We start from the raw sequence: 13,677 nt of genomic DNA, 5'->3' as shown, positions 1-13,677 counted from the left end.
TGCTGCTGTAAGGTCTAGTGCTGCCTTCATTGGAGGGTCTTTTTTTGCCCATTATGTTATCTGCCTCTCCTCGCTGAGCGACTGCTTTTCATTGCCCGGAGGGAATAGATTGCAGAGGTGACGCAGCATGATGTTGCCTTTTTTTTTTCCCCCAGGTTGAAGAAGGCTAGGATAGTGATTGTCTGCAGGACCGATGGAAAAGCAAGGCAAAAGGCCTTGGATGTGTCGAGCCAGTCTAAAATCCTGCTAATGGAGCCAAGTGGCATATTCTTTTGAAGCGTTGGTGGCGCGGGCCATCATCATTTATTTGTGCGCTGTAGGTGCCATGGTTTGCTTGCATGTTGAACCGGGCAGCTAGGTCATTGTGCTAAATTTATTGAGCAGTAGGTGTGCAGGTGTCCTTGCAAGTGCTGTCAGACCGCATGTTAGACAGGCGCCGCTGTTTATGGGCATCGTGCTGCGCATTTGGCATCCTATATGAACTGGGTACATCAGTAGAATAGAGAGGTAAGAGTCACTGCGACAGGTTAATTCAAGAAGTACAAATATTATGAGGCTAGAAATATGAACAATCATGTTATGGTTCTCACTGTAAAGTCCGTGTGCCTTCCTGATGTTGTGACGCTGTGCACTAACATACGTTGTGTTGCCACCAAACACTTTGAATCTCAAACCACTTAATGGCCCACCGAAGCATGTGATATAATGTGCACACTTATGGGCAATCAGCTTGAAATATTACTGCTTCCATGCTGTCTTTGTGCTGCAGCAGCTAATGATCTGGCGCTTTCTTCTTCTTCAGGGTGGGCAGCCCCATGAGAGCATGTAATGGTGAGGCCGCAGCCCCGCATGTGTGGTGAGCATGCCTGCCCCCAGCACCGCGGGCAGCAGCCCCAGCGCAAACAGCGCTGGCAGCGCCGCTGGCGGCAACACCAATGGACTGGTGGTCTGCAACGAGGCCTGTGGTATCCGCGACGTCTGGGCCTCAAACCTCGAAGACGAGTTCCGCACCATCATACGCGTCGTCCAGAAGTACAACTATGTTGCCATGGTCAGTGCTGCTGTCAATGCCATTCCTGCATGTTGTGCATGTATTTGCTATCCTTTTTTTTTTTCTGCGCTATTCTAGATGGCTGGGATTGCTTGGGGGGCTTGTACAGAGTGTGCAAGTGGCGTGCTGTGGGGGAAGGAGATTCAGTTTTTACCTCTGCAGCTGGGTGCCCAAAGGCATATACAGTAGAACCCCGCTGTTGCGTTCCCGAGTGCTACATTTTTCTGGCTGCTGCTTTCTTGTGGTCGAGTCCTGGCATAACTCCCATTAGAAACCTGTCGTTACATCGTAACTTCGGGCACGTTCCCGCATGATATGTCATGAACTGGCTAAGTAGGCCTAGGTGATAAGTGGCGGGAGCCATGTTTGCCTTTAAGGCGGCTTGATTTGAGCGGCTCGTGCACTGCATTAGAGCGTTTGGGCAGGCTGCACCATCATCAGCAGCAGCAGTGGATTTTCTTTTCTTTTTTCATCTTTATCCTTTCTTGTGATTTTTTTGTGAGATGAGTGCTAACGTGGCTGTCATCGATGTGACATCGTCGCATCGCTGTTCCTGCTGTGCCGCATCGACTGTGCGATATGCAAGGACTGAATTCGTCGTGTGCTGTGGTTGTGTTGTTCACACACATCCGGCCCATCCAGGAACTGGGACAACTGCTCCTCGCATCCAAAGGATACCACGTCGCTGCGGAATGCCAAGGTGGTGCACATTCCGGCCAACACGACAAGCCACCTTCAACTCTTAGATACTGGCATCATCAAAAATGTGAAGCACCTTTACAGAAAAGGCATGGTGAAGTGGTCCTTGGCCTGTGTGGACCGCTGGCAGCAGCCGACTGGCATTACAATCCTGGATGCCTTGCATTATCTGGCCACGGCATGGAGCGCTGTCACTGCTGCAGTGGTGAAAAACTGTTTTGAAAAGTGTTTCGACACTGCAGACTATGTAGCAGACTCTGGAGCCATGGGAGGTGGATCCACGGAGGACTACAAAGAACTTGACATGGCCATAGAGTTTGTTGGCAGGAACGGGGTCGCGCACAGCGATTACGTTTCTTTTGATGATGTCATTGCTACCTCAGAGCTTTTGACCGTTGACCAGATTGTGGCCGAGTGTGTCAGTGCGAACAGTGGCGACGAAGAGGTAGAGGGTGAGTCGTTTCCAGAGCCAACCTTTATGTCAGCTGTAGCGGCATTAGACATTCTGAGGGGGTATGTTCACGATGATCACGAGAGCTATATGGCACTGCAAGTGCTGTAAAAGCACCTTGTGCTCACTGGGAATGAGAAAATGCGGCATAACTTTTTCAAGCATTAGCATCGCAATAAACGTGTTCAATTACCTACTACTGTCATTTTTCAATTTGTCCGGTTTCCAGGCTCTTGCTATTTTTTTTTATTATTATTATTTTTTATTTTTTTTTTTTTACGGACCTGTGAAAAACATATCAGGAAGATGATATGTGTTTGTGAAAAACATATCCTGATATGTGAAAAACATATCGGGAAGATGAGAGTCCGTATGCATCAGAAATCGATCCTGAAGGGATGGGGCTATTCAGCGCTTCACATTTATCTGCCGCAAACAGAATTCTTGCACCGGATGTGGGAGAAGTAGACTGCTTGAACCTATTTTTTTGGTGAAGCAATTGTGTCTCACATCACGAGGGAAACGGATCTGTTAGCGCAACCGAAAACGAGCACACCTAATGTGGCACGGCGTCGTGTATGAAAGCTTAGCTTAGGTGGATACAGACTGCAGAAATATGCTGTTTTCTTGCAGTTTTTTTGATAATGGGTCTGGCGTGAGAGTTTTCTGAAGGACTTTTGGGGCACAGACTACCTCTTTCATGCCTCATTTCTTGCTACTATTCTTAGTTTTTATTAACTGCGTCGTGCTCCTTGTGGCTTCCGAATCTGCAGTCATTCACAGATGCCAGAGATTGGCTGAGGACGGTGGGGTCATTCATGCAACTAGGTTGAGGGAAGCTCCGTAGACCACCAAGTCCTCGCCAAAATCTTTGTATTGACAAGCCTCCGATGGCTTAGAAAGGGTGGCTGTGATTTCGCAAATGCATGCCTTAAGAAAATTTCGCGGAAAGATCAAGAAAGGGAAGTGTACCACATGAAGATGCTTCTCATGTGAGGAAGAGAGGAATACATATCCTGTCATAAATGCATGACGCAAGGCTCAAGCCTCAAAGACTCAAGCAAGAATATAACATGAAAATTGGAATGGTCGAAGAGACAGACAGACATGACAGGAAAACCCAGATGGAAAGAGTAGTACAAGAAAGAACGCATTCTCGCACGTGGTTCCTGAGAGTACTGAGAAGACTTATCTGCATCCTAATCAACTGCCAATAATTGAGATTATTCGAACTGTAGTAGAATACTACAACCTGAAAAAAAGCAGTTACCAACTATGAGCTGTGGTACGTGGCGTGCATATTACTCCGCTGAAGAGTAAACAGAATCAGTTTTTAATATTCGACTGCACCAAACAAGCCAGAGAGAAGTTGAAGCTCTAGTCTATAATTTGGTCTTTTGGTTAGCTTTCTATTTAGGTAACCAAAAAAGCCTTAAGTTAAGGACATTATTTCCTGTCATGGAGGAAATATGTGAGTGGTGGTTGCTGTAAAATTTTGAGTTATATCCGAGTTTAGGAGCACGATTCAGGCTGCGGCTCAAGTAAGTGGTGTCGAATACCTGGTAATTCAGACTTGGGCAGTCTTGCACTGGTTAATTTAGAAGAAAAAGGGGGGTGGGGGGGGTTGGAGGGGTCATATCGATGTCCGAATAGATTTCCCCGATTGCTTAAACAGTGGTGCTCGTGCTTGATGGCAGGCGTGACGGCGATCAGAATTTCCCCTATTGCTGTGTAATATGGTCTAGCAGCACGGTTACAGTTGCGCTTCTCATGGATTCACGTTGTCCTGGCACTGCCGTCAGTTGCGCACATCGGCCAGTCAAACTGTTTTGGAGAGAGAGAGAGAAAACTTTATTGTCCACTGGTGTGGGCCGCAAGCCCGGGCCAGGCACGGCCTCACTGCACTAGATGTGGGACAGTCCATTGCAGCACATCCGCGGCCTGAGTGATGATGGCGGTCTACTGCCGATGGGGATCCGTCGCGTGCTGTATAGGCTTTCCATTCTTCCCAGGTGGAGAGCTCCGAGCCCGGCGGGGGAGGGTCAGTCGGGCACTCCATCAGGATATGTGTTAGTGTAGCGGTGGGATGAAAGCACAGGGAACAAGATGGGGTGAAGGCACCTGGGTGCATGCGGGATAGAAAGTAGGGCGTAGGAAGGGTTCGGGTCTGCAGGGGGTTGGACAGTGCTTTGTGTGTCACCAGTCTTCTTGAATTTTATTTTGGGAGACCACCGCGCTGTTATAACGCCTTTCCATATTTTTCTTCCATGAGCATGCTCCCCTTGCGGTTTGGGTATGCTTACCTGTCTACTTTTTGGGATACTTCACTGGCACAGCAGTGGTTGGTGCTCCTCCGCAAAGGCCTTGTCATATTTTGAGGGTACTTCACCACAAGGAGACGCACCACTGCTACTGCATCTTTCTGTGAAAACTGACAATTCTGTAGAAATTTTTTGCCATTCCTTATGGTGTGTGCAAAAGCAAAGCATTTAACCCACAAACTATCGTCATTGTCACATAGTTTTCATCTGAAATGTATATAGATATCCATGTTCAAAGCTTTCATTAGATAGATTTATTGAGTGCAAACAGTTCTTGGCATTTTTCAGGGACGTTCAATAATTAGAATTTTCTGGAAATTTGCACATTCTTCTTAGTCTTTCACTGTACTTGTTTCCCTTTATTGCTAACACTTAAGACCTAGGGGGACACTGAAATATGCGTCTGACATTTTGTTATACCCGAAATCTAGTGCCATGTTGCACCTGAAATAAACTGCTGTGTCTGACCTCCAACGTGAAAAAAAAAAAAGCAACACAGGGGCTGCTTCACTTAAAAAATAAAAAAAACAAAAAACAAAAAAAAGCCCACCACTCAACGGGGTTAATTCATACACTCAAACGGGCCAGGATCGAAGAGAAGGGAAAGAAGTTGGTACTGTGCCCCGTCCATGAATGTCTTGCAATATTTACAGCATATTGATAAATAACATACATGAGCAGATGACTCTCGTGGCTTACTGGAAATGTGCCTTTGGCGTTGTGGCTGCAGAGAATGGCAGTGTCTCTGGTGGCCTCTCACTCACTGTGATATTTATGCACTTACTGTAAAAACAGTTCTGCAAACTGTCACTGCCTGAATTAAAAAGAAAAATACATGTTTCTAAAAGGTTAATAAATTGCGTGCTCTGTTCACTCATGATTAGTGTCGGTGCTTAGTTTTAAGGCCATACTTAAATGTGTATTGGGAAACAGGAAATATATTTAAGTTGCGTTACTAGATTATACTAGAGGCAGTTATCTTTAACTCGTTTTTGAATGTGAAGGTCATGTCGCCTGTTTAATGTTTGGTGTCCTCCGTAGCGCTTTTCATTTTCTCGAGGAGCAATGTTGGTTTCGTCGTGTGACAGTCGAAAATGTGTTTATTCTGTTCTCCGCATAAAACTTTCACTGTGACTGCCTTCAAGAAATGTTACTGTTTCTGTTTTTGTGCAATGGGGTACAGAAATGGTGTTTGCTATTCTGCTGAGGCAACTTATTTTTAGTGTTTTCTTCAATGGAAAAAGATGATGAGAAAGGCAAAAATACATACTGTAGGCTCTGAAGTCAACTTTATGTTGTTACCCATGGCATTTCCGTTACGTCTCAACAATGAAATTGATTTTTTTTTTCTTAGTAACCCTTTATGAGCAGAAGCATCCTGGCTGTGCGCATTTCTGCAGTCCTGTTAAAAAAACATGTTGCTGTTCATTTTTTTATCTCGGCCGTTTAGCGTCTTAATGACTTCTGTGCAAGGCTTCTCTACATTGTGCTGACAGTAGCTAGATATTTACTAGATTAAAGAGGCCCTGAAACATTTTGTGAGCGCAGTATAGGAACTGAGTAAATCACTAGATGTGTTGTCAAAAACATTTGAAGCGAATAATGCACTTTACATGCAGCAGAAAAGCTACAATCGCACTTGAAAGCTGACCAGCTCTTTCCCCCAATTTTTGCGAACTCCTGGCCTGCGCTGTATCATGCCCCTTGACATGTTGGTTAAGGTACAGCTAATAGCTGGATCCTCTTACTTGATACATACTGTGTTTACTTAATTAGGGAGTGCCTTTAACCCTTTCGCTGTCGGGCGTTTCTCACTGCGACGCACCCCCAGTGTTGGCTTGGTTTTAGGGTACGAGCATAGCGATTTATTTTTGGTTATGATTGCTGTACAAATAACATAGTCAACGGAATATGCACATTTCAGTGTTCTGTAGGCCTTGTTAATTAACATCATCATTATCAGCCTGATTATAAATTAGAGAAATGAGGATAATATAAGAAAAAACTGCTCGATACTTCTTGAGTCTGAATCCGAGCTCTGCTCGTATTTATAATCAGAAGAGCCATTGCTCTAGTCCGCAGTAAGTAACAGCACGCACGGAGGACGCACTTTCGGTGGCCCGCACAATAGAGAGAAATGGCACGTGAAATCAATATGACAGTGGGAGATGGAAAGAGGCTAAAACCACGTCCTTTGCTGCTGCTAACCACAAGTAATGGAGTGGCAAGAGAGAGCAAAAGCAGCGATTGAGTCATGTGTCGACGTATTGTAGAGGCAACGGCGCGCGCTCCTGAACGTAACGCATCATAGCAGACACGCTATCAGAATAAAAATAAAAGCCTGCAAACCTGCGGCAGATGGCAGAACAACCCATGAACCTGTAACCACACGCACACGCCGTGAAACGTGCGTGCCGCATGATCGCTTAGGGTAATAGAGTAGCGCGCGCGGAGCGACCGTGCCCTCTAGCAAAGAAGGTGGCGGGGGTGGGCTCAGTCACTCCATACTCTTCAGTATATACATATCAACATAGCACGGGGCGAAAATACGAACTTAAAAGGTTTGACAGGTGGCACAGCCTGTCCAAGCACGAAGTTTTGAACACACGATACAGAACGTACCGGTACGTTTGTGACAGCGAAAGGGTTAATGTGCATAAGGAGTGCTTGGATTTCATTGGTGTGGGTATAGTGGCACATTTTCTCCCTGATCGCACTTGTAGTTAATGCCCTGATTTGTGGCCACTTATAGCTGTACTTTCGTGCAATGTTTTGGTGTTATAAGGAGGGCTGCAAAGTGCATTTGCTCTCATGCTTATTGTTTGCGTCACTGAAATGTACAGAGGGCAACATGCAATTGTGGCATGCATTTGTGTCATCCCTTGACCTTCATTTCTAGCACAAAAGTTTATGTAAACAGGAATCAGCATGAAAAATCTTTTCAAGGCACTTTGGACCGCTAGAGTGCGATAAGGTGAACGCCTTTGTTCGGAACGCTGCCGATTCCTGCTTTACTGCATCTGCTTCTGTATGCTGTGTGGAGCGGCGTTCGAGGAAGTGCCAAATGAAAGGTGCTGCATCAGTATCTTCTGAAGTGATTCAGTATAACCCCAGCAGCCATGGTGCATCAGGTGTGCCCGTACATGTGGCAAACGATTTGAGGATCCATTCTCGACTGAAGCGGCGCAAAAGGAGCAACTGCTCGCCATGCCATTTGGTGATCGCTGATGCCCATCAGTGAACTTTGATTGGGCTCTTTGCTAGAGTTGGGAGGGTCTAAAGATGCGAACGAGCCATGGAAAAGAAGCAGTGCTAAGGTGGTACGTTCACCTCGGACTGACACGATGAGGGGATGTCCCAGTACATTTTGCTTTGTTGTCACTCTGTGCGTATCGTTCCAAAGTGCCCTAACGCTTGCACAGTACCGCGACTTGGCAAAGCCAAGCTAAAGACCTCTCTACACTTGCACTCTTTGTCGCAGGAGAGGCGCACCTAGCAACAAAAACCTTCGCAGAACACTTCAGGCAGCGGCCGGCACTTCTCTTAGTTTCAATTTCTCCACGAGCTTCCTGTGCCAAAGAGGGACCCCGGCCACATTAGGTCGCTCTGCCATGAGTGGCCGAAAGTGAGAGAGGCCCATGCCTTGTAGGTTTTTTGCATAGTAGTTTCAGTTGCTCTTTGGGAGGGGAGACTCTTGTGCTGTGTGCCTAACGGTAACGTTGAATGGGCTGTTGCCAAGCGCATTGCTAGCAGTTGTGAATCTATGCAATTTGATTGTAGTTACTGTTTCTGTAAAATTGAAAGTATTTATTGTTCTAGGCTTAAACATCGTTACAGCAAACCTTTGCCATTAAAATGATATCTGCAACCAAGAAAAAACATTCTATATTGTTAGTATTTTCACGGAAACTGTACAATTGAGCTCACTTACAATAAACCTGATGTTTTGTTGTTTTCGAAGTTCATAGTAAGCAAACTATGGATTTTTAGATTAGAGCCAAACTAAAGTTAAGCCAAAGTGGCATTTAGAAGTTGGAGTTGTGCACACGTGCTTCTTCAGAGCAGACCCTTTTGAGGGCAGCTTCAAAACTCTCCAGTGCAATGATGTGCTCCTTGCTGAGACTCTTGCTGTTGGTGAGCTACATTGGGGAGATGGGTCATTACTAACTGTAACTGAAGCGCTCGTGTTAACTGGTTGTTGGTAGGTAATTGTCTCGTCCTTGACGAAGTTGGAAGGATGCAGTGATGGATCTAGGTCAGCGCAAGTGTGTTCAGAATGTGCTGTGTGCCACCTTTATGTGGCCAAAGCACAGAGAAAGAGCATATTGGGCACGTAATGCGTGCTATGTGATTGGCTGGACCAGCAAGGCATACCATATGGCTAGTATCCAAATTTAGCAAATTGCTGCCATTCGTTGAACACTGACTTTGTGTAGTAACTTTGTTTGCAGACCACTACCCCTAATTATGCCTACCATGCTTCTGCTGCTGTCTTAGCTTTGCCCAGAAAACATGCTGTCTTAGCTTTGGCCAGGAAACACGTGCGCAAATGTATATATATTGTAGCACTACCTTTGTTTATAGTAAGTGATCATATATTAGAACTGCAGTCATGTGTAGGTTGACTTGTTGGCTTGACTGTATTCGATGTCCTGTTTTGCTGAGGGAAGATTCTCGTTAATGATTATAACAGACAATTCTTACTTTCCAACAGTATAATTTCACTGGACAAATCCTCCCGTGAGCTTGCTGTGGAAAGGTGAACTGTGCTGCTTACTTGTGCCTGGTGTCATCATTCTAGATAGCACCAACCACTGTTGCCTTCTTTTCTGCCTGCTTTTACAGTGTCTGGCCGTTGCTTAACCACTGAGCACAATGATTTTTTAAGCCTCTATTTACCCTGTGTGTAAACAGGTTTTACATCGCGAGGCATTTGCAGTCAAGCCTGTCTGTGTGGTCGCAGCAAAAAAAAAAAAAAAAAAAAAAAAACACCACCACCACGAGTGACTACCCTTTAACTTTGCTGTGACGAGGTTTACTTTGTAATGTCATGTCGATATGTTAGAATGTGCAGCTGTGACGAGGTTTACTTTGTAATGTGTCGGTGTGTTAGAATCTGCAGCTGTGACGAGGTTTACTTTGTAATGTCATTTTGGTGTTTTAGAATGTGCAGTTTCACTTGTGTGCCCAAAAATTGCTAGACAATTTAAAGGAGTATAGACAGCAATTTTCAAAGCATCAAAAGAGATACAATTGCTTTTAATATTATAATATGTACTTCAATTTCGAATTGCTAGGTAAATAACATAACGTCATCAAACAGTTGTGACGCTGAGTCAGCAGCAGAGCGAAGAGTATTGACGACACAGGGTACTCACCTTGCCTGTCCCGATTGTGAACCCCTGGGAAAGTTGTGGTTGGCTTACTAGCCACTTGTTTGCCTTTCACATTGTTTGTGTTGGTGAATGTTACCATTACTTTACCTGGCATCTGTTCTGCTGCTGACGTGTTTTACCAGGGCAAAGCTTGGGCAGACTGTGCGTGCCCGGACATATGGATTGGACTCATGTCTAGGAAACAGAATTTTTTTTTTGTTTCATTTTACCCCGGATTCGTGCACTTTGAACCTGGTTTACATGCTTACTGGCTGCTATACTCTGGCACCATCAGCATGCCTGCACAAGTGTGGAGTTTTCAGCAACGGCACCTCCTGCGGGCGCGTCTGGAGACGAACTGCGCTTCTCCGTGTCTGACCTAGAAGTTGCTAAGCCTAGCCAGTTTCCCATCGAAGTTGCAGTGGATTGCCCATTGGAACGAGATAACGCTGTAATAAATGCTGGGCTCTAGTCACTGGTTTACTGGAAAGCCCGTCTCATAATAAAATATATTCTCGATTTGCATGACACCTTTAACAGCAGAGCTAGCAGACGCCGGGCGAGTTGCACCGAGCGGCAGCAGCGAATTGGCCGTGGGAAAAAAAGCTTGTTTGGTTCGCAGTAACCACTTCTACCAGCACCTCAGCACTTCTACCAGCACCAAACAATCCTCAAAATTTATTCGTTATTGACAGTCCTCTATATGCCTGTGAAGAAAGGTTAGCGATCCGCGTTACATTACCGATGGAGCGGTCTGCATGCTCCATGACAGAGTGCCTGATTCCGGTGCTAAGCATGTGTTCAGACTCTACGTTTGGAACGCTCGTGCTCTGGCCAGCAAGTAGGTGGCACTCCTGAACAGACAGAGGAAGTACCCGTTATTTTAATGCCCCATCGTTGTCGACAGAAGCTTGTCAGCAGTGGTGTCACGCTTTCGAGAGTGAAGAGTTACACCCTTCATAATTTCCCCTTGTCTACTATGAGGATGATAGCGGGATTCCAAGAGTGACAGATACTGCGCCTTTCCTTCCCTGTAAACGAATTACAAAACGCCGGTGAACTTTGATGCGTTCAATGGAATGCTGGTTGTGTTCGAAAAGGGGGTGCCATCTATTGTCACGGCTGGTCATGAGGTTACCAGGCGATTCATGCATAGGCGAAGCTTACCCCACCGGGTGTCCGATTCAGGCGTCTTTATGGCTCCTTTTATTTGGCGCTTCCTTGAACGCCGCACCACACAGCAAACAGAAGCAGACCCAGATCAGGCGTTCGTACAGCAGGCATCAGTGGCATTTAAAATTGATTTACAGGATAGAAAACGTGTAGTATCTGCCACAATTCTCCGCGGACACATGAACCATGCTGTAAAGGAAGGGACGAAGGTGGGAGTGAAAGAAAAGAGGGAGATAGAGGTGCCGTAATGGAGGGCTATGATACGCTATAATCGCTTTTTCACCTCCTCCAAAGTGCCCTCCAGAATCTTTTCTTGCGTTGCCCGCGCTTCATGTGCTCGTGTCGCCTGTTTTCAAACCTGTAACGAGTCCACGTTGCTCCCGCTGCTTCCAAGATTGTGTTGACACACAGTTTTCGCGATTCATTTATGTTCGAACAGTCTAGAGCGGCTACACGTGGCAAGGGTTTTTTGGCACTTTTCCAATAAAACACAATTGTGGTTCATCGTTTGCAGTCTTCCCAAGCAGACCAGTAATTCAGTGGGTTCGAGTTTACAATGCAGAAGTACATGACAGTTTTGAGCATAATTTTGCAGTCACTCTCCGAGCTGAGGTTTTCACCAAAGATTAATTGATGCTACTGCTGCTCTGAGACTTGCTGTCCTTAAAAGCGAGTGCTAATTCATTTTGTGAATTAGCACTTGCCTAACGCTGACCCCGACGCTGGATTTTTTGCCGCGCAAGCTTTTGCTCGAAACCACGTTTCAGCAGTGCAATTTCGACTGCTCCATGAAGCGGTCTTGGCTCGGCAATCACTCGGTATCTGCATTTGGAAGACGTTCAGTGTTGTGGGTCTGAATTTGGAATACAGTTTCTAGGAAGAGAGCAGAAAATGTTACTGCGGAAGTGCTGCAACTCTGTGATAACTCACCATTAGAGGCATGAACAGTGCAAGCACTGGTTCGCATTGGTGTATGTATATGGAGGACACACAGCCAACCAGTTTTGTAGCAAATGATGCCACTCTCCTCTGCTGCTTGTTTTCCTGTGCAAAATCTATGCCACAGAAATGGGGAGCATGCCTGTAACTGTTGTCTGAGGAAAAAAAAAAAACAAAAAAAAAATGCAGCGCTCAACACAGTTGATGCAGCATTTTATTTCCACTGCCCTGACATGTTAAACACTTGGAACTGCTCCTCACGGCCCTTCAATCTTAATTCCCATGCAAGCACAGCGATTGCTAGTAATGACAAGGGCTGATTTCTTAGTGGAGCAGTGACATGCTGCCTCTTTGCAGAGGTTTCCCTGGTTACACATTATCAATACCAGTATTACTAACGAAACTGGGCCAGAGTAAACTGGCTCATTTTTTATTCTTTTTAGTTTGCAGGGCATGCATGATGCTGGTTTGGTTTGTGGGGTTTAACGTCCCAAAGCGACTCAGGCTATGAGAGACGCCGTAGTGGAGGACTTTGTAAATTTCAACCACCTGAGGTTCTTTAACGTGCACTGACATCGCACAGCAGACGGGCGCGTCGAAAAGCGGCTGCCGAGGCTGGGATTCGATCCCGCGTCCTTGGGAACAGTAGTCGAGCGCCTTAACCACTGTGCCACCCCGGCGGGGCATGCATAATGCAGTGACGGGAGGAATATCCAGTATGCAAACAGATACAGCAGAAAGCTGTTCCTCCCGTCAATGCATGATGCAGTGACTGGAGGAACAGCTTTCTGCTGTATCCGTTTGTTTGCTGGATATTGTTTATTTTGCAACACTGTACTTGCACCGTGCAATGCGAGCCTGTTGTTCCCATTTGCGTCACTTAATGACCATTAACTGTGCACCTGCACACGATGTTACAGGACACGGAGTTCCCAGGAGTGGTGGCCCGGCCCATTGGGGAGTTTCGCAGCACGGCCGACTACCAGTACCAGCTGCTGCGCTGCAATGTGGACCTGCTCAAGATCATCCAGCTGGGTCTCACGTTCCTCGACGAACAGGGCAACACGCCGCCAAATTACTCCACCTGGCAGTTCAACTTCAAGTTCAGCCTCACGTGAGTGCATCGTCCCCAAGGTCTCCCGTAACACCAGCCAACAAACTGTTCCGTCACACGGTGCTTACTGATCGTTTTGTCTGCGGAAGGTGCAGTGTTCATCTTGTTCTTGCTGTTATCACTACTGTTGATTTAGCCATGTATGAAAAACAGCTCGAACGCCCCAAGGCCAAGTTAGTTGTGAGAACAATGTCTTTTTTGCGTGGACAAGGTAGATGCTTATGTTCTCGCATTGTAGCTTCAGCTGTATTCGTTTTCTATTTTTGTTTGTAAGTCAACACCAAGCCTGTTTGACTGCCCTTGCTGCATCAGTTCCGTAATGTTCGCTGCATTACTGTGAGTACCGATTTAGGCAATCAAAATGCAGCTCAGCAGCACTGGACGCTTTCAGAATGAATGGTTGAGTGGAGGCCTCATTGTTGCAGCGACTGCAGATGGCTGGATAGGCGTGAGAAAAAAAAAAAAAAAATTTGCTCAGTATAAGACTGCGAAGTTCTGTCACGAAGTTGCCCCGAGATAGTGTTGTTTCTTCCGAACGTAGTTTCTGCATGATT

At 46.0% G+C, this 13,677-nt stretch overlaps 1 protein-coding gene across 1 annotated transcript in view; it reads left to right on the top strand.

The window, feature by feature from the left end:
- The window catches only part of Pop2 (CCR4-NOT transcription complex subunit Pop2), a 47,700-nt gene that overhangs the window by 10,156 nt on the left and 23,867 nt on the right, over positions 1-13,677 (top strand). The window contains exons 2-3 of the mRNA XM_084602080.1: positions 803-1,051; positions 12,930-13,123. Of these exons, the coding sequence (XP_084458206.1) occupies positions 863-1,051; positions 12,930-13,123 (383 nt within the window). The 5' untranslated portion in view covers positions 803-862. The remainder of the gene's footprint in view (positions 1-802; positions 1,052-12,929; positions 13,124-13,677) is intronic.

The sequence above is a fragment of the Amblyomma maculatum genome, chromosome 4 (genome assembly GCF_055883805.1).
Source record: "Amblyomma maculatum isolate TAMU_Amacu chromosome 4, ASM5588380v1, whole genome shotgun sequence".
Taxonomy (NCBI): Eukaryota; Metazoa; Arthropoda; class Arachnida; order Ixodida; family Ixodidae; genus Amblyomma; species Amblyomma maculatum.
The sequence above is the reverse complement of the archived record's forward strand: the minus strand, read 5'-3'. Positions and strand labels throughout refer to the sequence as shown.